The sequence below is a fragment of the Colossoma macropomum genome, unplaced genomic scaffold (genome assembly GCF_904425465.1).
Source record: "Colossoma macropomum unplaced genomic scaffold, Colossoma_macropomum, whole genome shotgun sequence".
Taxonomy (NCBI): Eukaryota; Metazoa; Chordata; class Actinopteri; order Characiformes; family Serrasalmidae; genus Colossoma; species Colossoma macropomum.
The window spans coordinates 22570255-22597408 of NW_023494787.1; the positions used below are offsets into that span (position 1 = coordinate 22570255).

At 40.5% G+C, this 27154-nt stretch overlaps 3 protein-coding genes across 5 annotated transcripts; 2 read left to right on the forward strand and 1 right to left on the reverse strand.

Annotated features, from left to right (window-relative positions):
* The first annotated feature begins 370 nt into the window (after positions 1-370).
* dlx6a (distal-less homeobox 6a) lies at positions 371-2722 on the forward strand. 2 transcript variants are annotated; one of them, XM_036566466.1, is made up of 3 exons: positions 371-718; positions 1592-1783; positions 2466-2722. In XM_036566466.1, exons 1-3 carry the CDS (start codon positions 401-403, stop codon positions 2703-2705), a joined length of 750 nt encoding a protein of 249 aa, XP_036422359.1. In that variant the 5' UTR covers positions 371-400; the 3' UTR covers positions 2706-2722. The 2 variants fall into 2 exon arrangements, with proteins under 2 accessions (XP_036422359.1, XP_036422357.1); XM_036566464.1 differs by having other exon boundaries at positions 371-710; positions 1590-1783.
* A 3756-nt stretch (positions 2723-6478) lies between these two features.
* Positions 6479-9112, reverse strand: dlx5a (distal-less homeobox 5a). The gene is made up of 3 exons (XM_036565661.1): positions 8303-9112; positions 7612-7796; positions 6479-7067 (listed from the first exon to the last, which is right to left on the reverse strand). The coding sequence occupies exons 1-3, from the start codon at positions 8652-8654 to the stop codon at positions 6774-6776; spliced, it is 831 nt and encodes a 276-aa protein (XP_036421554.1). The 5' UTR covers positions 8655-9112; the 3' UTR covers positions 6479-6773.
* A 763-nt stretch (positions 9113-9875) lies between these two features.
* ago2 (argonaute RISC catalytic component 2) lies at positions 9876-25214 on the forward strand. 2 transcript variants are annotated; one of them, XM_036566467.1, is made up of 20 exons: positions 9876-10104; positions 11947-11994; positions 14523-14703; positions 14792-14912; positions 16305-16486; positions 16834-16970; positions 17079-17213; positions 17312-17399; positions 17799-17946; positions 18033-18152; positions 18282-18404; positions 19540-19673; positions 19854-20038; positions 20740-20899; positions 21028-21118; positions 21416-21610; positions 21707-21841; positions 21939-22040; positions 22285-22484; positions 23363-25214. In XM_036566467.1, exons 1-20 carry the CDS (start codon positions 10080-10082, stop codon positions 23469-23471), a joined length of 2619 nt encoding a protein of 872 aa, XP_036422360.1. In that variant the 5' UTR covers positions 9876-10079; the 3' UTR covers positions 23472-25214. The 2 variants fall into 2 exon arrangements, with proteins under 2 accessions (XP_036422360.1, XP_036422361.1); XM_036566468.1 differs by lacking the exon at positions 11947-11994.
* Positions 25215-27154: the final 1940 nt, after the last annotated feature.

Genomic DNA, 27154 nt, shown 5'->3' on the forward strand with positions numbered 1-27154 from the left:
CTTTGGAGACAAAACCATTTTACTTGTAGTGTCTGCATCAAGTCTGCAAGCAGGGACTCAAATTTAACAGAATCCACCTTAAAATCTCTGCCTTTACTCAAGCCCACCTTCCGTCATAGCTCGCGAGAAAACACTGGAGGAGCAAAAAAAATTTAAAAATAAAACAACAACAACACCAACGAACGAGCGAAGATTTTTGGAGTAATCAGCGGCGAAATTGCGTAAACAAGGAGCGCGAAAAAGGGGATCGCTACAAAAACAAGGACCTCGTTTGGACTTGAGAGAGAGTGAAGGTGTGTGTGTGTGTGTGCGCGCGTGTGTACGATTGTGTGTGTGTGTGCGTGTATGTGTATGTGGGGTGGGGGTGGGGGGGTAAAGTGCTCTCGAGGCAGCAAATTTGATGATGACCATGAGTACGATGGCTGACGGTCTGGAGGCTCAGGACTCGTCCAAATCGGCGTTCATGGAGTTTGGTCAGCAGCAGGCGCCCTCGCAGCAGAGCTCGCCGTCGGTGGGCGCCGGCCACTACCCGCTGCACTGCCTGCACTCCGGCGCGCACCAGCAGCAGCACGACGGCTCGCCTTACTCGGGCTCCGGCTCGTACAACCGCTCGCTCGCCTACTCGTATATGAGCCACCCGCACCACAGCCCCTACCTGCCCTCCTACCACAGTAACGCGGCCGCGGCGCACACCAGGTTAGACGGCACAGGTAAGAGAGCCTTTCCCGTCCCTACACCTCCACCAGCCGGAGCACTTTCGCTTTCTTTCGCTGTTTGTTTTTACTTTCATTAGACGCCAGAAACAAGTACTAGTGCAGTAGCGTTTGCTCGAACTCGGTTGTACGCAGTTGTTGCTCGTGTGCACAAGAGAAATGAATGAGAAAATGAAACGCGGATGAGGAGCTGTGAAGGCGCCTTACCGCTGTTATTCCTTTGTGTAGTTGTGCAGGTAAGGTGGCTTTAGCGCTGCTGTCCGTGCATCCACGTCCGCTCTAATGACAGTGATGGAGTTACACGCGGGCCATTCTCCCCATCACTGCAAATTATAATTAGCATCTGATTTACTGGCTCTTGTCGAGTCCTTACATGCACTTTCTTACATAGAAAAGAAGATGGATTTGTAATCTTCCCTGATAAATCGATCTATTTCCTTTTTTCCTTTTTCTTCTGATATTATATATCAGAATTTGGTAAAACAGCCAGTTGTAGTCCATTTTATGTTTGCTAAGTCTCAAGACCCACAAACTTTATTTTCTTCCCAAATCCAAATTAAGCGTAAATCTAGACTTCAAAGGTTTTTCCACCATTGATATTACAATTTACTCCAAGACAGGCTTTATTTATTGTCTAGGAAACGGTACTAAAAGTATAATAATAGTGTTCTCTGGACAGATGCCATAGTAGAACCTTTCACTGTTTTGTAAATGTGAGAGTGACGAACCTTTTTAAAGTGTAAACAACTTCCACATAACGTGAAGATTTCTTAACAATTAGGTCAAGAACCATTTGGGAGCATTTATGTGTATGTTTTAGAGATTATAAAAAAATCTTATTAGATTCTCCCACCAACATGCCGTTACCTCTTCCAGAGCAGCAGAAAACAACAGTGATTGAAAACGGAGAAATACGGTTCAACGGGAAGGGCAAGAAGATCCGCAAACCGCGGACCATCTACTCCAGTTTGCAGCTACAGGCTCTGAACCACCGCTTCCAGCAGACCCAGTATCTCGCCCTGCCAGAACGCGCGGAGCTCGCCGCCTCCCTCGGCCTCACGCAGACACAGGTACCATCTGACAAACGCCATGGTGGGCTGCTAATGTACATCCATGCAGAATAACACAGTATTTAAATGCAATTCCAGCTTAGATGTAGGCTATAATTTGGTTTGATTTTTTTAAGTGTTGTGTTAAATAATAACACACCTACTTGTGTTGCCTGTTTTAGGATTTTTGTGTCGTATTGTTTTATGATTTAATACACTCTGTTAAAAGTAGCACAAAATGTGCTGTCCGTAACTGGGCACAGAAATATTTTAAATATTTCAGTATTTTATTTTTAACACAAAATGTGTTGTCTCCAATTGAACACACTGATGTGTCTGGTTAGAGACAGAATGTGTTGTTCTAACACGTCTGTTTTAGGAGTGTAAAGCCTTACAGCTTTACGGTATATTATACTGAAAAAAACGTGCTTTGGGTTTAAATGAATCAAATTTGTTAAATATTACATACACTGTTACATCAATACAGTTCCTGCCAAAAAGACGTAAACTAAAGATTTATGCAGTTGTGTTGATGTAGCGCGGTGTGTTGATCTGCGACCTACTGACACGTTGAATTGTGTCAAATTATTATTTATGTATGTAAATTTGAATCGGGTTTTTATTCATATATCCTAGGCTGCTCTGTACTCCTCATAGGCCCTGACTGTATAGTAAACTCAGACCTTGTTTTGGCTTCTTCTAGGTAAAGATCTGGTTCCAGAACAAGAGGTCGAAGTTCAAGAAGCTGCTGAAGCAAGGCAGCAACCCCCACGAGAGCGAGCCTCTGCCGGGCTCCCTCGCGCTGTCCCCGCGCTCGCCGGCCATCCCGCCCATATGGGACGTGTCTGCGTCCTCCAAAGGTGCGAGCATGTCCGCCAACAGCTACATGCCCGCCTACTCCCACTGGTACTCCTCTCCTCACCAGGACTCAATGCAGAGATAGGCTGCGCGCGCCCGGCCAGGCCCCAGGCCCACCTGCGCGCCCTCCTTCAGTCCTACCTGAGCGGTGACAGCCGCTGCCGCTGGAGAACGGTTCGTTTCTGGAGAGCGCTTCTCCCGCTGGAGGATAAGCGGACACGGCGGGACCGAACTGCTCGAACCGAGACGATGCGGCCCGGACTGGATTTTTTTTTTTTGCTTAAAAAAAACATCCGCTGTTGTATCTGTTGACTCTTGAACCAAACGCGTCCATCACCAGCATGGGGCAGGAGCGGGGACGCCTTTCGCAAAGCCCCATGGGTCATGACTGAAAACGATGAACTCTGATTTAAGACGAACAAAAACAAAAAATTGCGCACTTTTCGTTATGACTACATGTTTTTCGTCATGCAAAAGGAAGCAATTTGTCTGTAAATATCTTGTCCAATTTTAGTTGTAAAATACTTTTTATGTTTTTGTCATAAATGGAGTAAACCATGGCTTCAAAACAGTGCGTGCTTGAATTTTTTTTTTTAATAAATTTGGGCAAATATTCAAAATTGGCGACTCACTGGCGGACTTTTATACATTTCAGGTTCGTTGTTAAAATAATCCTTAAACTCTACATTGTCAGTCGCGCTGCTTAAAACCTTTAGGATTCAGGACATTTAAAACGACTTTTAATTTGGTTAATATTTGGAAACGAACGTTTGAATTTCACGCGCTATACGTGCGGTACGAAGTTAATCCAAAGAAATAACAAAATAGCTTACCCTGTTGGTAAGTTGGTCGTCTCTCGATGGGTTTTTCCTATAAAATAGACCTGCATCTCGTCCATCTTGCCATTCTCTGCCTCAATCATTAGAGTATTGACAAAATGTTTTTCTCCTCTCTCTCCCTGTCTTGGATGTGCGAAGTGCTGAATGCCATTCGCCACAGGATCGATGGTGAACAAAGCCTCCAGCTGCACTCTCCTTCAATATGAAGGAGATATTTGGGACAATTTATGGGTTTTATCCGAGTGAAGGCTTTTTTTTCTATTCTCATAAATGCTGACATAATTAGGGTAATTTTTGATGTAGCCCGCTGATTACAGCGTTTTTACCGTCAAAGATAATTACCTGTAATTTTCTACCACTTTTAATACTGAAAGGCATCTTTATTTGGATTTGAGGTAGCAAAGACGAAACAAAAGACGAAATTATTCGGTTATTCATGTACAAATTGCCTCGAAGAGGGAACGCTCGGGATATTATGTGAAATGACAATGTTGAATAGGGAGAGGAGAAGCCCCTGCAGCTGCCCCAGCCTGCCAGCACTAAATGGAGCTTGATTCGTTCAAACCGAGAATTGGGGATGGATCGTCTGCGTGTTTTCTAGGCATATAGAATCAGCTTTGGAAATGCTGCTGTAGGAGAGGCCCTGTTGGACCAGCCATGGTTTACGCCAGTTTACCCAAGCTGGCATAAAACCTAGAAGCGCTGAGGTTTAGATGGATTTAAAAAAATGAGGTGGAAAATGTAGGACAATTTGAATGTTTTGATGATGCAACAGAGAAAGCTGAGGCCAGAGAGAGATATCTAGACAGACAGATAAAGAAACAGACAGACAGACAGATGGACGAACGTAATATTGAAAGAGACATCGAGATGTAGGACAAAGAGATAAGGAAGGAGAGATAGGATGTGAGGGGGAGGGAGGAGAGAGAGAGAGTGAGTGAGTGAGAGAGAGAGAGATCGCAATGAATGCATCCTAATAATATTACCAAACACTATTTCAACAAGACGTCACATATTGATTACAGTACTCATGCCTGTCCCTCAGCCTGGCTGACTGCTTTACTGGCCTATTGCTTCATTTCATAAACCTTACAGTCTGTTGCATTTTCCCAGCTTCGCTGCCCACTAAGCCGCTGGCCACAGCGGTGTCCGTGTGCTCAAAGCCGTCCAACCCAGTGCTTACCTTTCCTTTCCTTTCCTTTCCTTTCCTTCCCTTTCTTTTCTTTTCCTTTTCCCTTCCAGGGGCTCTGCTTTCGGCGCCTACCCCGCGCGGCCCGGCCTGTGTACCGCTGCTGCTTCAGCATAAGCAAATCCAGGTGTGAAAGTGTTTGCACACCCCGACGCCTCTTATATATCGCCTGCAAAAATTAACCGTTATTACTGTCACTGTTTAGTGCTGGTGAGCTGAAAAAAAGCCTTCTGCAATCAAGAACCAAACGCATCTTTGCAAATGATAGATAATTGTAAATGTCCAGATTATGATAATGGAAGCCTAATCCTGGTGGAAGTGTAATTATTGTGGAGTGTTACAGTTGAAGCTGTCCAGTAAAGCTAACTGTCATTATTCATACGCCATTTGCAGAGGGAGTCGGGGAGTGCAAAATGTTCAGTCGGAATTTAACAAGGCTCTCGATATAATGGCACAGGGAAGTGTGTGCGCGCGCCTGAGTGTGTGCGTGTGTGCGTGCGTGCGCGGGGGGCTTTAAAGGATAAACAGAGATAAACAATACCGTACTAATGCTACTTTATAGCTTCTGGAAACGTCACATATCAGGAAATGTGTATTTATTCATTTTCGTACAAAACCAATCGGTGGTCAGTGATGACGCCGGTGTTTGTTTACTTATTTATTACTGCGTGTGTTGTGTGTGTGTGTGTGTGTGTGTGTGTGTTTGCGTGTGTGTGTGTGTGTGTGTGTGTGTGTGTGTGTGTGTATGTGGATCTAATTTGTGATCAGAGCATCGCTTCAACCTGCAGGGGAAAACGAAGTGTCACCTCCAGCTAAAAGACAGGCGTGTACCTGCGGCCTGCGAGTGATTGATGCGTGTCTGCGGCCTTTTGTGGTCAGAACAACGACCTCGGGTGAGCAGACGTGCCCTGCAGTCCAGTACTCAAAGAACTGTCAGGATGACACTGTGAGGAGCTCAAAGCAGGCTCAGGTCTAAGCCCCGGACCTGAGCTGGTTTAGTAGTGAGCTGCACTTTGTGTCAGTGAAGAGCTGAAACGCTGCTGCTTTAAGCGGATCTGCGCTCGTTTGTCTCCATAGAAGGGCAAGAATTTCAGGGTTTCTCCTCATTACTGCCGTTCAGGAGAGCTAAAGAGTACAAAACGGATATTTTACTGTCTGCCGGGCCTCTTAGTGATGTTCTCAATCCAGATAAAACGCCAAGGATTTTGCTATTTTTATATGAAAGCACTGTACAAATAAAATTGAATTGAAGTGAGTTTAATTGAATTGAAATTAATGGAAGTGAACTGAATATGCTGCCTGCAAATCATCCAAAATTTGTTTATGGTTACCATCTAAATAAAATAATAATAAAACATCGCTTAATATTTCTATATTGTATTAGAAATATTATCACTACTACTACAAATAATAATAATAATAATAATAATAATAATAATAAACCAAGCTGAAAGTAAAACTTTATGCAGCCCTGTAGTCTATTAATATAAGACCCTGACTCAGCTCAAGGCAATGTCAGAAAAAATACACACCCCTCCATAAAGACTGATATTAATGAGGCATTTACACAGCAGTCTTTCTAAGCCTGGACTAAACCTGGCACCAAACACCAAAATATTTCCAGTTCAGCAGCATAATTTCGTCGCGCGCATCCGCTCTCGGCTCCGGTCAGTCCGGAGCTCGCGTGTCCGTCACTAAATAATGCAGCAGACGCAGAAAACAGAAAACGTGTCCACAAGACGATGCTCTCTCTGCTCCTCCACAGGAGCGAACAATTATCTACTGTGGAATGGTGTAAAAAAATGTAGACATAGACTCAAACAGTAAATGTAAAGAAAAACACACCATGCCTATATTTATTTGACGTTGCTCATAATGATGGCACATCCGGGGATGCACAAGCGTTGAGGTTTAAATTCAAGGCACCAGTGAGAGTGTTTTGGGGTCCATCGTCCATGTAAAACATTTAATAAGTCTTCCAAATGCAATAAATTACATGCACACATTTACACATTATACACGGCCTTTGTTTCTATGACTGTCAAATCAAATACATTGCATATTCTTCAGAAAAAAAAGGAATGTAACATCAGTCCGATACAACAAAGTAGATGTTAGAGAAGTTTCAGTACAACGTTCCTGATCCGAGAGCCAGTGAGTGCTGTAACGAGTTGGGAGGCTGCAGGTGAGAATTCACTGTGGCAGAGGGGGGATACCAGGACGGGGGGGTTTCCAGAAACGTGGAGCTTTGGGGCTGGTGGGGGGGTCTGGGGGGGGCCTGCGAGTCCCACACTGCTGGAGACTGGGGGGAGTTACACGCCATGGGGTCGCTGGAGCTGGGGCTGTGCTCCGGGGGCAGCTCTCCCGTCTTCATGATCTTCTTCAGCTTCGACCTTCTGTTCTGGAACCAGATTTTCACCTGCGGAGGAACGAGACGCATGAGAAACGGAAAGACTTAAAAAAGCAGCAACAATAAATCTAAATAATCTGTAAACAACAATAATAATAAAACAATAATGAAATAATAAAACAAACAGAAACATTTACGTGTGTTACAAATTATTTGTACCGAACAATAGGAGCAAAGCAGCAATATAATAAATATAATAATATAATTATATATAATATATAATATACATTTATGACTGCTATTATTATATTATGCATATATATGACCACTATTCTGCTATTACTATTCACGTATTATAGACATATATAACTACTATTATTCTTAGGATTATTCAATTATTCAGTTCAGAGTTATATGCACAATTTTCCCCTACAATTACTAAATAATAATAATAATAATAATAATAATAATAATAATAGCAAAAATCTAGGCTGTTATATATCATGATTACCGATAAATAATTAGCGCTACTTTCAAACCAGGCTGTTCTCTGATTATTATTTTATGTGTCCGTGTGTTTGTGAGGTGCAGTAAGAGAGTAGAGTGTCCGTGCCTGGGTCTGGGTGAGGCCCAGGGAGGCGGCCAGCTCGGCTCTCTCGGGCAGCGCCAGATACTGCGTGTTCTGGAAGCGCCTCTGCAGCGCGGCGAGCTGAAAGCTGGAGTAAATGGTGCGGGGCTTCCGCACTTTCTTGGGTTTGCCGTTCACCATCCTCACCTCCGGCTCCACCGGCTCTTTCTCTACCGAAAACAAGAGAAAATGGAAGAGAGAAGTGAGTAGGCGTAGTGGAAAAAAAATTTAACTGCTCTGCTCTGCTAAGAACGTGCTGGATGCCCGTTCAGATTCAGCTGGACAAAATGACCGAATGTGTTTGGCTCGATGAACGAGCTGTCCTCTGTTTCATATTCCCGCACAGTTTTTCCAGAAACCCTTTTTTATTTGTGTTATCTGTAAGATTAGCAGTACAGGCTGTCTGCACATGAGCGACTGAGACCTTTTTAGAGACTTTTCAGATCTGAGGGAAAAGTCTGAGAGAAAAGACTTTTTTCTTAAAATGATAAACCGCAATAGTCAGTAATAATAATAACAACAACAACCGCTATTATAATAACGTAATAATAGAAATAAAGAAAAATACGTTCATGTTATAATAATGATGCAAATTATAGGAGTAAACCAATAACAATAATAATAATAATAGCAATAATAATAATAATAATTTTAATAACAATAGTGAAGCGGTTACCTTGCGGGCTCGGCTGTGACTGCACTCTGCTGTATGTTCCATACTGGTGGTAGGCTGAGGTGCTGTAAGAGCCGTAGTCAGGGTAAGATTTGGCCGAGTAATTTCCAGCAGATCCATTGACTCCGTGGTACTGGTACGGGTAGGTGTTTAGAGGTTTCCCATATGAGCCGGAGTTGGGGGAGCAGTAGCCGTGGTGCGCTCCGGCGGGGCTGTAGTAGCCCGCGTCCGTGGCCGTGGACTCGGGCAGGGTGGGAGACTCCTGAGGCGGGTGGTGCATGGCGGAGAGCTGAAACGCGTTCTGAAAATCTGCAGCTTTCGTACCGGGAATCCTCCTGTCGAATACTCCAGTCATGGTGCGCGCGCGCGTGTGTGCGCCTGTCTGTCTGTCTGCGTGTCTGTCTGCCTGTGTGTGAGTATGTGTGTGTGTGCAGTAGGCGGCTGTAGCTCTGTGCAGGGCTCTGAAGTTCACACTCGCATGGTGTGTGCTCGCTCTGCTCCTGAAGACTGCTGGAAGCCCTGCAGCAAACACTTGGTTAAATCGTGAAGGGCGCCGTTACGCACTGCAGGGAGGATCCAGCTCCATTGGCCACGGCGCACACTACAGCTACTCCCCAACGCACTAAGCAACACACTGCGCGGCCTGACGCGAGCAGCTTTACAGCGGCTTTACACACAGTCACTGATGTGGACAATGTTGGCAGTTTTTAACTTTAAGGTAAACAGAGTCAAACAGTAGTGTTAGTGAGGCCAATACGTCCAATAATGACTTCTGAACAAAGGCACACGTGTCGGGGCGTGTTTTCTCTTTAAATCAGCCCTATACTGTAAAAATACATGTAAAAAGCAAGAATACTGTTGTTTAGATACTTACAGCTTTCCTTTTTTTTCTTTTTTTTAGCAGATTTGCCGATGTGTGCTACCTGTGTGCTGTTGTCATGGGCCTTTCCCTGATCATAGTCAATACATACACATAACAGTAAACCCCACTTTCAGTGCAGACTGACTACATTTAATTTCTTTTTTTAAGTGAGATAAATATTGTTGTAGTGCTACATCAAACGCTTAAGACTCCATTGGAAGCAGCAGACGCGAAACACACACTTACAGGCGGTAAAATGGTGCCACCGTGTGGCGGAGAAAAGTAACACCACCTGGAATAGTTTCGTTATAATAAATGAAGAGAGCGTTTGTGAAAATAACTCCGCGACTTCGGCAGGGAGAAAGGTGTAGTAGTGCTTCGCCATCGCTTTTACAGAGTGATGAAAAGCTGCTTTTATAAAAGTCCGAAAACTTCTGCTCGCCCAGCGGATTTTAAGTGAGCCTCAAAACCCGGAAATGACGCAGGATTACGCTCCACGGTTTACTTATGTTTAATTTATTTTTTGGTCGTGCTACATAAACAGCATACTACTCATACAAAAACTCTGTGACCTCTGTTTGTATATTCAGTGTCGTGTTAAGCGCTGAAGCACCTCAGTTTTTGCCCCCGAGCGGCGGGCTGTGCTGTGCTGGCGGACGGGCGGTTGGCGCTGTTGTGGTGGTGACGATGGGGGGAGGAGGAGAAGGAGGAGGAGGGACGGAGGAGGCAGCGGGACCCGCCGAGCTACTTTAGTCCACCACTCGCGTAAAACACCATTTTCCCTGAAAACAAACAAAAACAGTGATTCTGTTATTGGTAACTTAGCTTTCGGGTTCGCGCATGCATCTCAGCACGCCCGAAAAGCAAAAGTAATCACGCTGCGAGTGGCGAGTTGTGCTTAAAAACACAGCAACTAAAATGTATCCGAGTGGAGCAGCTGGCGGTGAGTATCGTGAGCTAAGCTACTGAATAACTGCTAAGCCTGCTAACTTAGGGGGCCATATTCGCTGTCAGTATTTCTCAGTTATCAGTGGTAATGTCTTAGGAAGATAACGTTTATTCGATGTGCCATTTAAACCGCTTTAATAATTGAATTGCTTAATGCGTTTCGTTATTTGTTTATGTCTGTTAAATCCGCATGCTCAGTGGGCCTTGCTATGTTATTGTTAGCCTTCCAGCTAGCTCGCTGCCTAAGCTGCTTTAGAAGACGCTATCCAACAGCAACTGGCTAAACGAGGCATGCAAGGGGTGTTGCTAAGCTAACTAACTTGGCTAAGTTGTTACATAGCTAATTTAGGTTATATTAATTACGTTAAAGTCATCGTTTGTTGGACAGTTAACTTGCAATGCTAGCTAGCTAAGTTATGTGCTGCTACCATTAATTGCTTAGCTAGCTCGGTTATCTTCTTTTGAATAGGACAACACTTAGTTTGCTTGCTACGTGCTCTGCACATCAAACTGTTTCACAACATAAAAGCTAGCTGGGTAACCAACTGAATAACTGTTATTTAACTCTAGGGCAAATTAATTCCCCTGGCTACTGAGCCAGAGGTGTTCTGTCAGGATTATTAGCATCGGTCGGGCACTTTTAGCCGTCTTAGAGCAGTCAGTGAACCGTGTTAGCTGCTCAGCCTGTGATTAAATTGTTTACGATTAACAAAGTTGTTAATGCAAGAAGAACATTAGGCTAACGAAATAACAACAACGTCTGTCCCCCTAGGGGGCGATGTGAAATAGCTCTCGTTTAGTAACGTTGACCTAAGCCTGGCAGGTGTTTACTTAGCTAGTTAGCTAACTACTTCAAGTTAGAATGAACAGCAAGTAATGTGCGTTAATCGATTTGAGACACAGTGATCATATAGAGATTGATTTCTAAGAGGCGATTGCTCGATTCGTATCCTTGAATTTGGTCAATTTGTGATCTTGGAGAATAGCAGGTTGTGATGGGTGAGGGGAAGAAAATGATTCGTACAGAATACACCCTTTAAAAGGTGTTTTTTAAGCGTTTTTTAGCAAAGGCACTGAGTATGTATATAGAACCGTCAATACTCAAATAAGAATGCATAAATGGTTCTTTGCATGGTCACATTTTATATGGCTCCATTTAAAAATGGTAGCACCAAAAAGCACCTTTTTTGATACGGTATAGAATCTCTTTTGTTCAGGGTGTAGTCTTGCATTGGCAGTGGTGTTACACTATTAAAAATCTCATTGTGTCTGATAAGCTGACCCAAACTTTCTACAAAATTGCACTTTGCCATTGCATGTCAGGAACAGGGGGCAGTGCTGTTCTATAGGTGGGGTAGACTGCCAGGCTGTTGAGTTGCTGGTGTGGTCTTGCTGATAAAGGGTTGGAGAAAACCTGCAGGGCAGAGCAGGATGGGTCCTGGTCTGTCTTATCTTCTGAACATGACACATTTTTGGTTTTGATAAGCTGGGTTGAGACCTTTTTTTGGGAAGCCAGCAGCTAAAGAGCATCAAAACCTTTGGGGTTTCCTTGTGACTACTGAAAGTCATTGAGCATCTAGTGCAAGTAGGCTTACACCTGTTACACAGATTATTAAAGCTAATCCTAGCTCATTTGTAGGTCGTTTGTAGAGATCAAATCTTTTGATTCTTTTAAAGTGATGTCATGCCATTATCACATAAAATCATTTTGTAAGGATGTGCTGCATATAAGCTACTGGTCTCAAGCATATTTAGCTTCTTATGTATGTGTCTGTACAGCATCATCATGTTGGCTGGAGGTCTGTTTGACATAATGCAATTTTGTTTTTTTTGTTAGTTCCTGAGATGTGTGAGGGCCTTCCCTCTTCGGGGTCAGTAGGTTCTGGTAAGAAACTGAGACTTTGAACTGACATGTCAATAAACTGGTAGGGTCTTGATCCATTGTTACTATACAAAAATATTACTACTACTAATAATAATAGTAATAGACCTTTGATTATATAGTACAGTATTTAAAAGTGATAAGTAAATCATGGAAAAAATAAAGTACAGTGGTCTAAAAACTAAAAACGTGTAGGTGTTGGCACTCATTTCTTTTGCGTATTGTAGCTTTCACTTGGTCAGGCTCACTTCTGTTGTTTCAGTCAATACCACCAAACTTTCTGTCTCCTTTGTGGTATATAGAAAATGCTAATGCTTGTGGTATTAACCTGTGATGTTATGGTGCTGAAGGGGACAGTTATCTAATTTAGTAATGTTGGCTTGCTTCAGTGAAGTGCTTAAGCATTGCTCTACTGTTTAATGTCTCAATTAGGGATGTCTCGATCCAGTTTAATACAGCCACACAATTTAGGTAAGATGAGCTAGTCTGCCAATTAATGTTAGATCACCTTTTTTGACTAAAGGTTGCTTGTTCAAACACAGTCAAACATTTGTTGCGCAGATATTTTTTTTCATTTTTCTCTTTAAAATAGATAAACCCTGTATACATGTAAAACATCTCTGAAAACATGCCTCACTGCCACAAGTTGTGATTGCATCTCACTGCATTCAGTGGTGTACATATAGCACGAAGTAGAAACAAGGACTATGATTTGATCGGGCTTAATAAAGCCAGATCCATTAAAATATGCCTGGATCAACTCCAATCCCGATTCTCCAGAACGGATCAGGACAACCCCGACTCTCAGTGTATATGCTTTTTGGTATCAATATATTGATAAAAATGGTAGAAACATGTAGTTAATGCTGCCTTTGTCTCGGAAATATTGTATTTACGAGATGGATGCGCATGAACGGCCCCACGTTGTATTTACTAGGGGGAAACTCAGATTTTTCAGTGAGCCCCGAGTTTCCAAGTTGGGGGCGTGTCAACAAAAAAACAATGATAGCCACTGATAAACTGGCCATATTTCAGTTATTTATCAGCCACAACATTAACACTGCAGGCTAAGACCATCCACACATGGAAATACAGATATAATGTTCATATGCAGATTGTTTTTCAATAATAGAAAAATAAGAGTAAACCAAAAACATTATTTCAACTTATTTCCAACCAAAACCACTTGAACAAAAATCAAGTCGTACTAACGACCTCTGAAGTCGTAAGTAGGAACTTCTGAGGAGGACTTGAAGGCAGCATAAGTACTGGTTTTTGAGTTCAACAGTAGTAGTGGTAGCAACAGGTAAAACTTATTTAGGTGAGGTCATGGATGTAAAGATGTGATCAGTGTGGTAGTTTTCAGAGATGTACATGCATTCAGCTGTGCTTGTGACTTAAACTACAAAGTTAGTTTCAAAGCCTTGCTACACACGAGTATCTATTAGGCATTTTTATCTGCTGCGTTTACTTCTTACACACTCTGTTTTCACTGGTTGTTGGGAGAATTAACTCAGATTGAGTTCTTGAGAAATACTACTAGATTACATGCAGAGTTGGGTTAAAAAAAATAAAAAATTTGAAGTACTTTGACTGGTCTGAAACTTGATGGGAACGCACACACTCTAAGTCTGTGCACCTCACACACATTTTCTCTCCCAACTGTCAACTCAGACTGCTGCAAAATCTACATACTAGGGCCAGCCAGATATGTTTGTGTGAATGTGATTTTACATTTGTATTAAGATATGACCTATGTAAGTGAAATGAATATTCTTTGGGAAAAACAGTTTTTCCCCCCTTAACTCTAGATTGATTTTTTGGTGATTAATCATGAGGCTTATTAGTCTGTAACTACTATGAATTATGTAGTAAGTACTTTGAAAGTGACATGAAAGTTATACAAAGGGAGAGAAATCTGGAGCCATGCACAGTTCTTTGGCTTTTTTTCAGCCATTTACAGATTAAATTTCTTATAAATGTCTGCCTATTGAAAAGTTAAACATGGATATCAAACTGCATTTAAGAGAGCAATTTTTTTTCAGGGGAAATCTGAATGTTTTGGTAAACATTCTGTATAGGATGTTGTAGAGCATTTGCTTGCTGACAGTTTTTGTCAGTTTTGGTTTGGGGTATTGTGCACTTATCTGTTATCTATTTACTAATATTACCTTTTGTATTTCTGGTGTCATTACCAGGTTTTGGTAATTTCTTGCAGTATTAACTACTGTTGCTATCACAGTCTAACTCTTTGCCAAGCTTTAGAAATTCATTTCAAATGAGAAATACAGTATATAATCAGTGTTGAACTTTAGTCCATCAAAAATAGTTGCTGTATTTTTTCACTTTTCACGACGTCCAAATCTCAAACCTGATTTTAGTCGTAAACAGTGACAAAATTCTAAACTGAAAATTCCATTTGCCAGTCTGAATTATCAGAGGCTAGAATGAACCTTAATCTAGAAAATAAACATATAATTTAGAGACAGCACAGTTTGTTCATTTTTGTGGGCTTGTGTTTGTTCCTGCAGCTCCTCCATCTCCTCCATCACATGAGTATGTGTTCAAACCACCCCAGCGGCCAGACTTTGGCACCATGGGCAGGACAATCAAATTGCAGGCCAACTTCTTTGAGATGGACATCCCCAAATTGGAGATGTACCATTATGACATTGACATCAAACCTGAGAAGTGCCCCCGGAGGGTCAACCGGTAACTCACACATTTTAAAACAGAGATTCAAGATTACACATTAGCAATGGCAAAGGAATTTGCACTTAAACACAATGTTGTTTTGCAGTGAAATTGTTGAGCACATGGTCCAGCACTTTAAAACGCAGATCTTTGGTGATCGAAAGCCTGTGTATGACGGGAGGAAAAATTTGTACACGGCAATGCCTTTACCCATAGGGAGAGACAAGGTGAGTGATGTTTCTTGTAAAAGTGAATCACTGAAAGCTGATAGGTCAGTAGGCTCTTCAAAGCTTCACATTAATTTGTGTTCTCCTCAAAACTTCACATGAACCTGTATACTCCATTGACGTACATGAATATACAGACAGGTCCATATGTACAGACAGTGGCACAATTTTTGTAATTTTGCCTCTGTACACCAGTGGATTTCAAATTAAGCAATTAAGACATGATTGAAGTAAAGACTTTTAGCTTAAATTCAAGGGGTGTATCAAAAATATTGCATTTACCGGTTAGGAATTACATTTTTTTTTTACACGGTCCCTCCATTCTCACATTGAAGGGCTCATGATCCGAAGCATACCACATCATCTATCAAACCTGGTGGAGGCTGCGTTATTTCATGGTCATGTGTGGCTGCCAATCGAACTGGGTCACTATGTATGGGTGTCTATGATGATGTGACTGCTGACAGAAGCAGCAGGATGAATTCTGAAGTGTATAGAGATATACTGCTCAGATTCAGTCAAATGCTGCAAACTGATAGAACGATGCTTCACAGTACGGATGGACAATGACCCCTGAAAGCAACCCAAGAGCTTCTTAAGAAGAAACGTAATGTTCTTAAAATATCAACTTGGCAAAACCCCTCTACTAGTAGGATGCCATTGTCACACTGTGATGTCATATGGTTGCAGTGGAATCAGTCCTATTAAAAATAAGACTCTAATGTAGGAAAGGCCAAACGATATATTAGAATTAAATGAGATAATTAGCTCACTGTTGCTCAGAGAGAGAGCAGTCATTTGATGCCACAACAAAAATGGCAGCCTACTAATAGAAGGATTTTGTCTATTTTTAATAATACCGTTTTTTATTTGATTTATACAACATATTTGAATATTATTGGACGTTGGAGATGTACATGTTTTAACAGTCACTGATGACAAACCTGAAGGCAGAAAGACCCACAAACAAGCAGCAAATGAAAGCAGCTGCAGTAAAGGCTTGGTAAGCATTTCAAGGAAACTTAGCATTTGATATCGTCAGGCAGTCATTGAACAAAGAATTTCCATTCAAGAATTAAAATTAATACGTCTTTCTTATAATCTTTCTGTACTTATAATTGTTGGTTTGTCCAGAGCCTGTGAAAATAAAGGGACTATGTAAGAATGGCTGCATTTCCCAAATGGTTAAGTGCAGTATTTTTACACCCCTTAAAGATGAAAGCCTGCGATTACTTCATTTGAAATCCATAGTGGGTGGTGGTGTACAGAGGCAAAATTCCAAAAATTATGTCACTGTCCATATACTTATGGACCTGACTGTAAGCACTGGGTCAGACGAGATGCCAAATGAAGAAGTGGTGATGTGGTTTTTGACGGGTAATTCTGTTTTAGGTGGAGCTGGAAGTGACTATACCTGGAGAAGGGAAGGACAGAAGCTTTAAAGTGGCCATAAAGTGGGTTTCCTGTGTCAGCCTGCAAGCTCTTCATGAAGCATTGTCTGGACGGCTGCCAAGCATCCCTTTTGAGACCATTCAGGCTCTAGACGTTGTCATGAGACATTTGCCCTCCATGAGGTCAGTTGGCTGTTTATTTTTTTTTCACTTTCAGGGATAGAATCTTGTTTTCATCCAGGGATCAGATCTTAAAGCTTGTGTTTTGGGTTAACTGAGTTCAGCCATTCACAACTCAGTCTCAGTCTTGAATAAGTTTTGAATTAGAAATATTAAAATATACTTTACTTTCAGTGGCTCTCAGATATTTCTTATGTATATTTGCTCAAGTTATTGCAAGATAAGTAGATGAGTAGTTGTGAAAAATGATTTTTCACCACAAGAGGGCACTGTTGATGCATGCAAGTTATCCACAAATATGTTTCCTGCTCTGGTAAATCACTTATTCCCCTTGTTTGCCTTTTCCCCAGGTACACGCCTGTTGGTCGCTCATTCTTCACACCTTCGGAGGGCTGCTCCAACCCCCTTGGTGGTGGGAGGGAAGTCTGGTTTGGCTTCCATCAGTCTGTTCGACCATCCCTTTGGAAAATGATGCTCAACATTGATGGTGGGCATCAGTCTGCATTATGGATTGTTTATGGTTTGGGGGTTGTTGAATATGTAATATTTTGTATACATGTCTAATTTTGTTCCAATTTTGTTTTGTTGCTGTTAGTGTCGGCCACTGCGTTCTATAAAGCCCAACCAGTGATTGAGTTTATGTGTGAGGTTTTGGATTTTAAAAGCATCGAAGAACAACAGAAGCCTCTAACAGATTCCCAGAGAGTGAAGTTTACCAAGGAGATAAAGGGTGATTACAGCTTCTCTTGATATTTTCTGAATGTAAAACTAATTCTGTTAGCATTTGCATGTTCACTTTTTGATTTCCTGATTTATGTTTTTCCACAGGTTTGAAAGTGGAGATCACACACTGTGGGCAGATGAAGAGAAAGTACAGAGTTTGTAATGTCACCAGGAGACCAGCAAGCCACCAGACGTAATATCTCTTTTCATTAAACCTTTTTCATTTTTAATTGATGTTAATACACAGTTTTGTATTTGATCAGGAAGGGCTTGATAATTAGCTGATAATAATACACAGGTGCAGAGAAATCATGAAACTGTGCAGGTGTACCTGCAAGACTGGGGTTAGGAAGCATTGTACTAGGGGTTTTTGTTGTCTGCAGCATACTAAACCTGGCTATAGCAGTATTGTAGCCTTTATTCCACACTAAAATGGACATGTTCATCTGTTTTGCTTCCTGAGATTAGGGTCCTCAGTTCATCAACAGACTTTGTTTTAATAACGATTTCAAAATGATAATGTTTTTATCCTGTCCGGTTCTTTGAAAGAGTTTTAATTATTCTCTCTCTTTTAATCTTTGCTGCCTCATAGGTTCCCCCTACAGCAGGAGAATGGACAGACCATTGAATGCACTGTGGCACAATACTTCAAAGACAAATACAAACTGGTACTTCGGTACCCTCATCTCCCATGTTTACAGGTTGGCCAAGAGCAGAAACATACCTACCTTCCTCTTGAGGTTAGTCAAAGGCACTTATCATCTTGAAAAATGTATTCAGTACATAAGTGATTATTTTTGTGTAATATTATCTTGGTTTATCCTAGGTTTGTAACATAGTGGCTGGACAGCGATGCATCAAAAAACTGACAGACAATCAGACCTCTACTATGATTCGTGCCACAGCACGGTCAGCCCCTGACCGACAGGATGAAATCAGCAAACTGGTCAGTGCAACTTTCTGCTCTGTGTAAATCCATAAAAGTGCATAGGTGAATGAGCCACTGTGTCACTCAGCATTTCAAGGACTGCATGTATCAGTTTTTATATTTAAAATATATTCTTTTGCGTTACAGATGAGAAGTGCCAACTTTAATACTGATCCTTATGTGCGTGAGTTTGGGGTTATGGTGAGAGACGAGATGACTGAAGTGAATGGCCGGGTCCTCCAAGCACCTTCGATTCTATATGGAGGAAGGGTATGGAGTTTTAAATCCCTTGTGAAAATTATAAATTCTATAAATGTACTATCAGGGCCCGAACATACCAAGTCGACTGTTGGCTGTCTGTCTTCACTAAGCCGTAGTGTGTGCAGTATCATGGTTGGCTGTCTGAACATGTTGAATCGACAATGATGGTCGGCCAATGAAAGAATTGGCTCCTAAAGAGAAAAATGAAAGGGAATAAAGCAAATGTCATTCTGAGGGGGGTACATACAAAGAACAGTGTCACTTTCAGTTGTCATTTTAACTATTTTTGCTATTCAAATGTCTGAAATTCTGAAAATAATAAAAAAAAATCTTGAATATTGTATTCCTAGCGACAAAACTATTAATATTTTTATAAAATAGCAACAGACAAATGTAAAACACGTTAAAGCTTTAAAGACTTTCAGCTAACACACAGAAAATAAAGCATGGGATACAGTTCTTCACATTGATGGAGAATGATGTATATGGTTCTTCATAGAACTTTTTTTGAAAATGGTTGTATATAGCATGAAAACCAGTTCTTGTATTGCTATGATGTCAAGCTTATAATATTAGAAGATTTTTTGGTCCTATACAAAACCATTTTTACAAAGGTTCTATATATAGAATCATGTACAACACATTCTCCATCAGTCTGAAGAACAATTTCTCCATGAAAAAAACTATTTAAGCATGAAGTGATTCTATATAAATCTCATGGTTTTAAACAGAACCATTCTCTTTCCTAAAGAACCCTTGAACAAGCGTCTTTTTTAAGAGTGTTGGTTTAGCTTTAACAGAGGCAGTTGAAGCTTTTAAGACAGTCAAACAGTACATTCTTTACTTTGTGTGTTACAATTTTACAGACTTCTGCAGCTCCTACTATAGAGAGTTCTTATTCACACAGATGGATTAAGCTTATGCGTGTTGGCCATCGGTTGTAGTTTGTGTGTTTGAGTGCAGATTTTCACAGCAGACTAGAGGTGGTGGTGAGCTGATGAAAGACAATTATCAGTCGGTCTTAGCTGGCACTAGTTCTTTCTTGCTGGTCTGGTGTGTCTGGGCCCCAAGAATATATTAAATTCTCATTACTGGTGTGTCCAAGTATATACTTAGGTTGCTGAATGTGTAAATCTTTTATCAGAACAAGGCAATAGCTACCCCAATCCAAGGCGTGTGGGACATGAGAAACAAACAGTTCCATACTGGCATAGAGATCAAAGTGTGGGCCATTGCCTGCTTTGCTCCACAGAGGCAATGCACAGAACTCCTGCTGAAGTAAGTCCTTCTGCTTGTATGACATGGTCTCTGTTGTGGTGGTACTTTTCTAACAAATGTCTTGCTGTTCAAATAATGAGATCCTTTTCATGTTGAATCTGAAGCTTGTAGAAATTGTTGTATGTTTTGGTCTTTGTCATTGTCACTGATCCCTGGCTCTGGCTCTTTGTGAATCTGTAGAGCGTTCACAGACCAGCTGCGTAAGATCTCACGTGACGCAGGCATGCCCATCCAAGGCCAGCCTTGCTTCTGTAAGTATGCCCAGGGAGCTGATAGTGTGGAGCCCATGTTCAAGCATCTGAAGTACACCTACCAAGGTCTGCAGCTGGTCGTGGTCATTCTGCCAGGAAAGACTCCTGTCTATGGTAGGTGAAGCTCCACTCTATCTGTTAACACACACTTGTCTTTATAGAGATGGACTGAATAGTGTTTTGTGAGGCTGATTTTGACTGCAGTTGTTCTTTAGCATGATTGGCTGATGCCCATTGCTATGGTGGGGCAGGGACAAGTTGCCACTACACTTAAATACCCAGGCAAAAATACCAAACATGATTAAATTGGTTTAGCAACCAAAACATTGCAGTAAACACATGTGAAATACTCTTACAGCTTTGTGGACAAATGCTTGTATGCCTTAAATTACTTTTGAATTTATTTTAAGATACACTTTATTGCTGCTGTTGTGTTATCTGTTTTCGCTAGTTCTGCTAGCTTCTGATATTCATTTTAAGTGGTTTGATGATGTGTTGATGTCTGGGTTTCAGTTTAAAAGTTAAACTGGTGTTTACTTTGCTTTTATCACTTTAATTTTTCAGACTTTGTAAGTAATATTGACTGATATTGTCACACTGATGAAACGTTAAGTGAAATTTGGCTCCCGTGTTGTTGATTGACTCTCACTGTTGGACAAATTAAAGAAATATCAGCCTATCACTGATCACCTAGTCCATAAATCTGCCATGCATCTTCTTTGCTTTTCTTAAATTGTGATGGATGATGTTGCCTCCAGTCATTGTTTTTGGTCAAATGTTGATCACCTTAATCTTTTGATCTCATTGTCTCATAGCGGAGGTGAAGCGTGTTGGGGACACAGTTTTGGGAATGGCCACGCAGTGTGTCCAGGTGAAGAACGTTCAGAAAACCACACCTCAGACCCTCTCCAACCTCTGCCTGAAGATTAACGTTAAGCTGGGTGGAGTCAATAACATTCTTCTTCCACAGGGCAGGTAAGAGTAGTTTTTAGATCATTAATGAAACAGAAGTTTTAATTCCAGTTAATGCAGTGCAGAATTTGTGGTGAAGGTGTAAATTCAGACTACCTGTTTTTGTGATCAAACTGATGTCTGCTTTCTAGGCCTTTGGTGTTTCAGCAGCCGGTCATTTTTCTGGGTGCAGATGTGACTCATCCTCCAGCAGGTGATGGAAAGAAGCCCTCCATTGCTGCAGTAAGCAAATTTATGCATAATAATCTTAGTTTCACTAATAGATGCTTTGTAGTAATATGGGCTTTTTGAGTAATGATATGAAGGTATGTGAATCTGCATAACAAATATGCTTTATTGGAGTGAAAAACATACCTAATTACTTTTGTTCTGAAATTGTTATAGGCTAATAATAAACCAGTGGATATACATTTTTATGTGATATATTTGCTGGTGGTTTTCTAGCCAAATGCATCTAGCCAACTGCAACATTTGTCTGTGCGTTTTAACTGATGCTAAATAATTTCCCATCTGGTTTAGGTGGTTGGCAGCATGGATGCCCATCCCAGCCGATACTGTGCTACAGTGCGGGTCCAGCAGCATCGACAGGATATCATTCAGGACTTGGCTGCGATGGTCAGAGAGCTCTTGATCCAGTTTTACAAGTCCACCCGCTTCAAACCCACACGTATCATCTACTACAGAGATGGGATTTCAGAAGGTCAATTTCACCAGGTAAGCCATTGTCATGTATTGGTTTATATGGTGGGGTTTTGTTTTGAAACAAACACATTTCCATTTCAATTGTATTTGTTTGCGACAAAGTTTTAGGTTCTACAACATGAGTTACTGGCAATCCGTGAGGCCTGCATCAAGCTGGAGAAGGACTACCAGCCTGGTATCACTTTTGTGGTGGTCCAGAAGAGACATCATACTAGGCTTTTCTGCATGGACAGGAATGAGAGGGTTGGTTATTTAAATTTTTACTGGGTTGATTATTTTAAAAAATTTGCCTTATTTTGCCTAATATTTTACTAGAGATGTTTGAATCTCCTTGTTCTAGGTTGGAAAGAGTGGGAATATTCCTGCTGGCACCACAGTTGACACAAAAATCACTCATCCATCAGAATTTGACTTTTACCTTTGCAGCCATGCTGGGATTCAGGTATCAAGTTTTTTTTGAATGTTAAGAATATACTCTATGGGACACTTGTTTTAATTCTCTTCTGATTTCATATGAAGTGTAAATATTGAAGTTTAATTAATTTGCTGCAGATTGGTGAACCCCAGTCTTTTGCTGAAGACAAAGTTTTAAAAAAGTTTTTACATTTTTTTTTTAAAACATGAGTCAGGTATTTTTAAAAAATTAAGCTAATTATTCATCCTCTCTTGACTGCTGTTCTCCACAGGGGACTAGCAGACCATCTCACTACCATGTGTTGTGGGACGACAACCATTTCACCTCGGATGAGCTGCAGGTGCTCACTTACCAGCTCTGCCACACCTATGTACGCTGTACTCGCTCTGTATCCATCCCTGCACCAGCCTATTATGCCCACCTCGTGGCTTTCCGTGCTCGCTACCACCTAGTAGACAAAGAACATGACAGGTATGCATGCCAAAAGTCTTATTGCCTAATAAAGAGTGATTGAAATGAGGAATGAACTGTATTATCTAAAGTGTCAGAATTTTTACTTGTCTATATTTGCATCTTAAGGCCCGTTCAAGCTGGATTAGTTTTACTTTGGGAGGTGCTGTAATTCCCGTGATTCCCGATGATGCTAAGCCATCATCATGGTGCAAATTATCTTCTATAATTTGATGAACTTGCATCTCCTTCAGTAATAGTTCTTTTTGAATCAACTTCAGAGTAATATAATAACACAACCTGCGAATGGACAACACTGTCTTTTTTTCCGTGACCAGAAGACAACTGCTAAAATTGAGCTTTACTTGGCACTGTTCCTTTATCTTCAAGTTCAAAACAGGGCTACTTTAATCTACAGCATTTTTGGTGAGGGCCTAATTAGAAGGAAAAGGAAATATCTACCTCTCACAAGGCAGTGCGATTTCTATCTTGTTGAATCAAACTCTAGTAGCCTTTTGATATTCTATTGGGCATTAACTGTAAGTTTTTGTTGTCTGTTAACTGTAGTCTTAACACTGTCATAAATGCCCAGCTGTAACGTTTCAGTTTGGGCTATTTGGAATTATTAAATTACACAGATACTTTATCCCTTATGAAAAGACCAGCCATATCCTTTACAAATTACATTACTGGACCTCTGGTAAAACTAATCCAGCTTGAACAGGGCTTTACATTAGAGATCAGTAGAGTAAGTTGATGGGGGATGAGTTTTTAATCAAATGTGGCTATAATGTTACTGAAAATGAGTTACAGCAGTGAATGTAGCAGACCTTAGGACCTGATATTTCAGAAGATTGATGAACAGCTTTGTATGCTTGTTTTGTGTCATGTTTCAACAGTGCTGAAGGCAGCCATACGTCAGGACAGAGTAATGGCCGAGACCAGCAGGCCCTGGCCAAAGCTGTGCAGGTCCATCAGGACACGCTGCGTACCATGTACTTTGCCTGAGCCCAGCCAGAGTTCAGTCCCAAAACACCTCGTACGTGTATGTTCAGTGTGCCACTTTTATCTTATGGGTTTCCTCAGAAGGAGAAGAAATTCCCCAATGTTTTTGGAGTCTAAGTCTCCACGTAGGTAATTCCAAATATTTTAAACATTCAAAAATTTTCTCCATGTATTTATTACAGATGTGAGAGAAGATTTTTTTTTTTTTGTTTTTCCCATTTTGTTTTAAGAAGGAGCTGAGGGCAGGTGAATCTTTGTTATATAGGTTTATGTTGTAAGCTAGGGGTTGACCTGTTTACATAGAAAATCAACTCAGTTTCAAAATACGTTTTACACTGACAATTCTGATTTTGCATTGGAAAGGTTTATTATTATTATTATTATTATTGTTATTGTTATTATCATTATTATTATTATTATTATAATGCCAAGTCAGATTGTAGAGATTTTAAAATAGTACTTTTGAACAAATTATTACACCATTGAGGTTGCAAGAAAGTATCGCACAGATCATGTTCCGGGGTTGTTGAGTTGCAGTCTCCATGGCTGTATTCTCAGCAAAGTGCACTGACTAAACGAGCACAACTTCAGGACACAAGTACTTATTTTGTTTTTATGTTTCATTTCTGTGTACTAACACAAATCTCAATGTTGTCTTTTTTTGTTAGTCCTGAATTTGTTCAGTCTACCGTAACACCTTGCGTAACAACTGACTGACTGGGGGGTGTTGATAAAGATTGTGTTTTTATTGGAAACAAACTCTTTAGAATGTGTGATAAAAAAAAATTGGAACCGTTTTAGTGGAACAGTAGAATTCTTATCAGCTTAAAATTTTGCCATTCTCTCACCATGAGAGAGTGTTTTGACAATCAGCTGTCTGGGCCTAAACAGGCTGCGATAGCTCGTGCAGGACAGGCTCCTGTCAGTGACACCCACCCTATTTTTGAGCCAAGTTTGTCAATAAGGAATCTGTTCTGATCAGTTCAGTATCCTTCTTTGATACGATGGTATCCTGTGCGTGTTTTTTCCCTAACATTTTCATTTTAAGGGTGAGCATTTAGACTATAGAGAGATTACTAATGTTTTTATACTCTTATCATTTAGATGAGAAGTTATTCTCTTTTTACTGCTGAATTGATATATTGGTTGCTGTGAGAAGAATTGCTTCGGATTATGGGTGTATTCGTTTTGAGTCAGTCTGGTGTTAGGATGTAAAGGAAGGATTTTACTACCCACTTAAAGTACAACTCTGTGATTCTTTCAGCTCTGTGGAATTGGTTGTGCCAGAGATATCTCACTTTGCCGTGTAGTGAGTTCAGGATCATAGCTGGTGCTCCTGAAAGCCTTGTATGTACTGTGTGGTTCAGTGAAGGGCCAAGGTTGGAGAAAATCTCTTTATGATAGACACTGGGCTGCACACTGCCATTCCTCAGCACACCACATCCACATATGCTGATGGCTCATGCAACCATGGCCTTAACTGTAGGGAGGTCTTGTGAGTTAAGGGAAAGTATTTTAAAAACTTTTTATATGTCTAACTAGCCACATTATTCACTGAGTCACATTGGAGGTGAAAATTCTTGTCTGAATGTGTTATGCACCTTAATTTTTTGCCCAAATGTTAATAACGAAGCAAGAGCCTTTACCATAGATTTGTGCGATTTCTTTACCTCCTTTAATGTTGGAGGTCTTTTCAGGAGCTTTTATAGTGCCACAGGGTTTGGCTAGTAGGCAAGTGTTTTTTAGTTTTTGTTGCATGGCTTTATGGGATATAGGGTATATTGACGACTGATCATCCACTCGTAATTAAAACTGAACCGCAATATATTGTATGCATCTCTGTATACTGTTATAATGCAACATTTGAATGCCTTCTAAAGCTACCCATAAGGTGTAATAGTCTGTGCTGGTTAATTAGCTGTACTGATTACTTCCCCATATAATGTTTCAGTTTTAAACTTCAATAGCTTAGAGTTGGGACATTTTTAACGTCTTTCCTAACTATGCATTTATAACCAAGAGATTTTAGTGATGTTTGTGTATATGAAATATGAATTTAGAACATATGTATTGTAGTAATTTTAAGCTGGGTGCTTTTAATAGTGTGCATAGTGCGAAACCCTGTATCCGTTGTAGCAGTATTAGCCTACAGAATACTATATTTTTATTATATCAGACAATTGGATATACTTTGTAAGACTTTCAGTTACTCCTGTTAGCCAAGAAAGATTACAAATATTAAGTATACTGTTGTCCTACAGTGATTGAAGCACAAAAAGATGTAATTGTAGGTGCTAGACTTTTCCTGACACATTTGTTTTATCACAATATTGTTTTCTTTACCATGAAATCACCATAAAAGCCTCAGCCATGAGGTTGAGTTGTTTCTTCACTCTTTATCCTTGAACATTATTCATTACTGTCATTTTCCGACTTAACTGTGTTTGCAGGGGCATTTTAGTTCTCAGTCTCAAATACTTGAGTTGTTTTTACTAAGTGGCGCTGGTCCCAAAACTTGTGAAAGTAGATGCACTTTGAAGGGCAAAGGACATATACCTTTAGTTCCATAAGATTCAAAGCATGAAGTTATTCTCTGGCTGTAATTGTGTGGAAATGGCTAGATGTCCTACCTCTTGTTGCCTGTTTCTAATATTATGGTAACATCCTTGCATTAGTCATTTCTTCATAATTACACAAGTGTTGTTCGAACACATTTTCTTTCTCTCAAAGTTTCTGGACATGATGATAGGTGTCACCTAGGTGTCAAATGTCTTGGACATTTGAAGTTACTGAAATATGTATCTCTTCAGCGGCCAAGTTTGGTGCCATTTGAATCCATTTAAATTGACTGCCATACTAACCAGTAATAAAGTGTTGAAGCCTCAAAGAACGATCGCTGTATGTCTAAACTGCAAATCACAGAATGGATTACGAAGAGCATTATCTGCTCTCAGTTTTTACTGAAAGTGTACAGTGTGAATACTGTCGTGTTCTGCCAAGCAACTTTTGATTGCAACACATTCAAGTTTTATTTGTTTGCCCCACCTCTGTGGCTGCTCATGTGCATATCATGTAGTTTTCCATTCAAATTTTATCTTTAGAGCTGGAACATTAATATTTATCATTTAGTTAGGGAATCGAATTAAGTGAACAATAACATTTTAACTACTTCTTAGGCCTGTTTGAGAAACAGCTTGACCTTACGTTTTTATTGATACCATTCACTTTGTTCCATAAATTGGACACAAGTGATCACAGCTTTCAGTTGTTACTGAGTCTTTAGTATTTTACATTTTGAAGCCAGCACCTTAGATTGTCAGAACTCTTCAGCATATGCAATTCCTCAAAATATGGAAAAAAATTGTATGATTGATATGTTTTTGCACTATATCAAGAGGTGACTAGGCTAGTGTTGTAAATGATTGTAATGTTAGCAAAGTTCTGGTTGTCCTCCTTTGTTGCCATAAACGCTAAAGGATCCTGCAGTTGTTTTTGGTCGAAGCTTGTAGTATATTTTGATACACACATGCACGTAAAATGCAGATTAGTGCAAGAGGCAAATAAGTCCTGAAGTCCTGATGACTATGCAAAAACGGATTTTTATTCTGTCAGAGCCATTGATCTTACATTAGGTTTTGTGTTGGTATCCATTCGATTAGCTTTAAGCTGATCCCTGATTTTTAAAT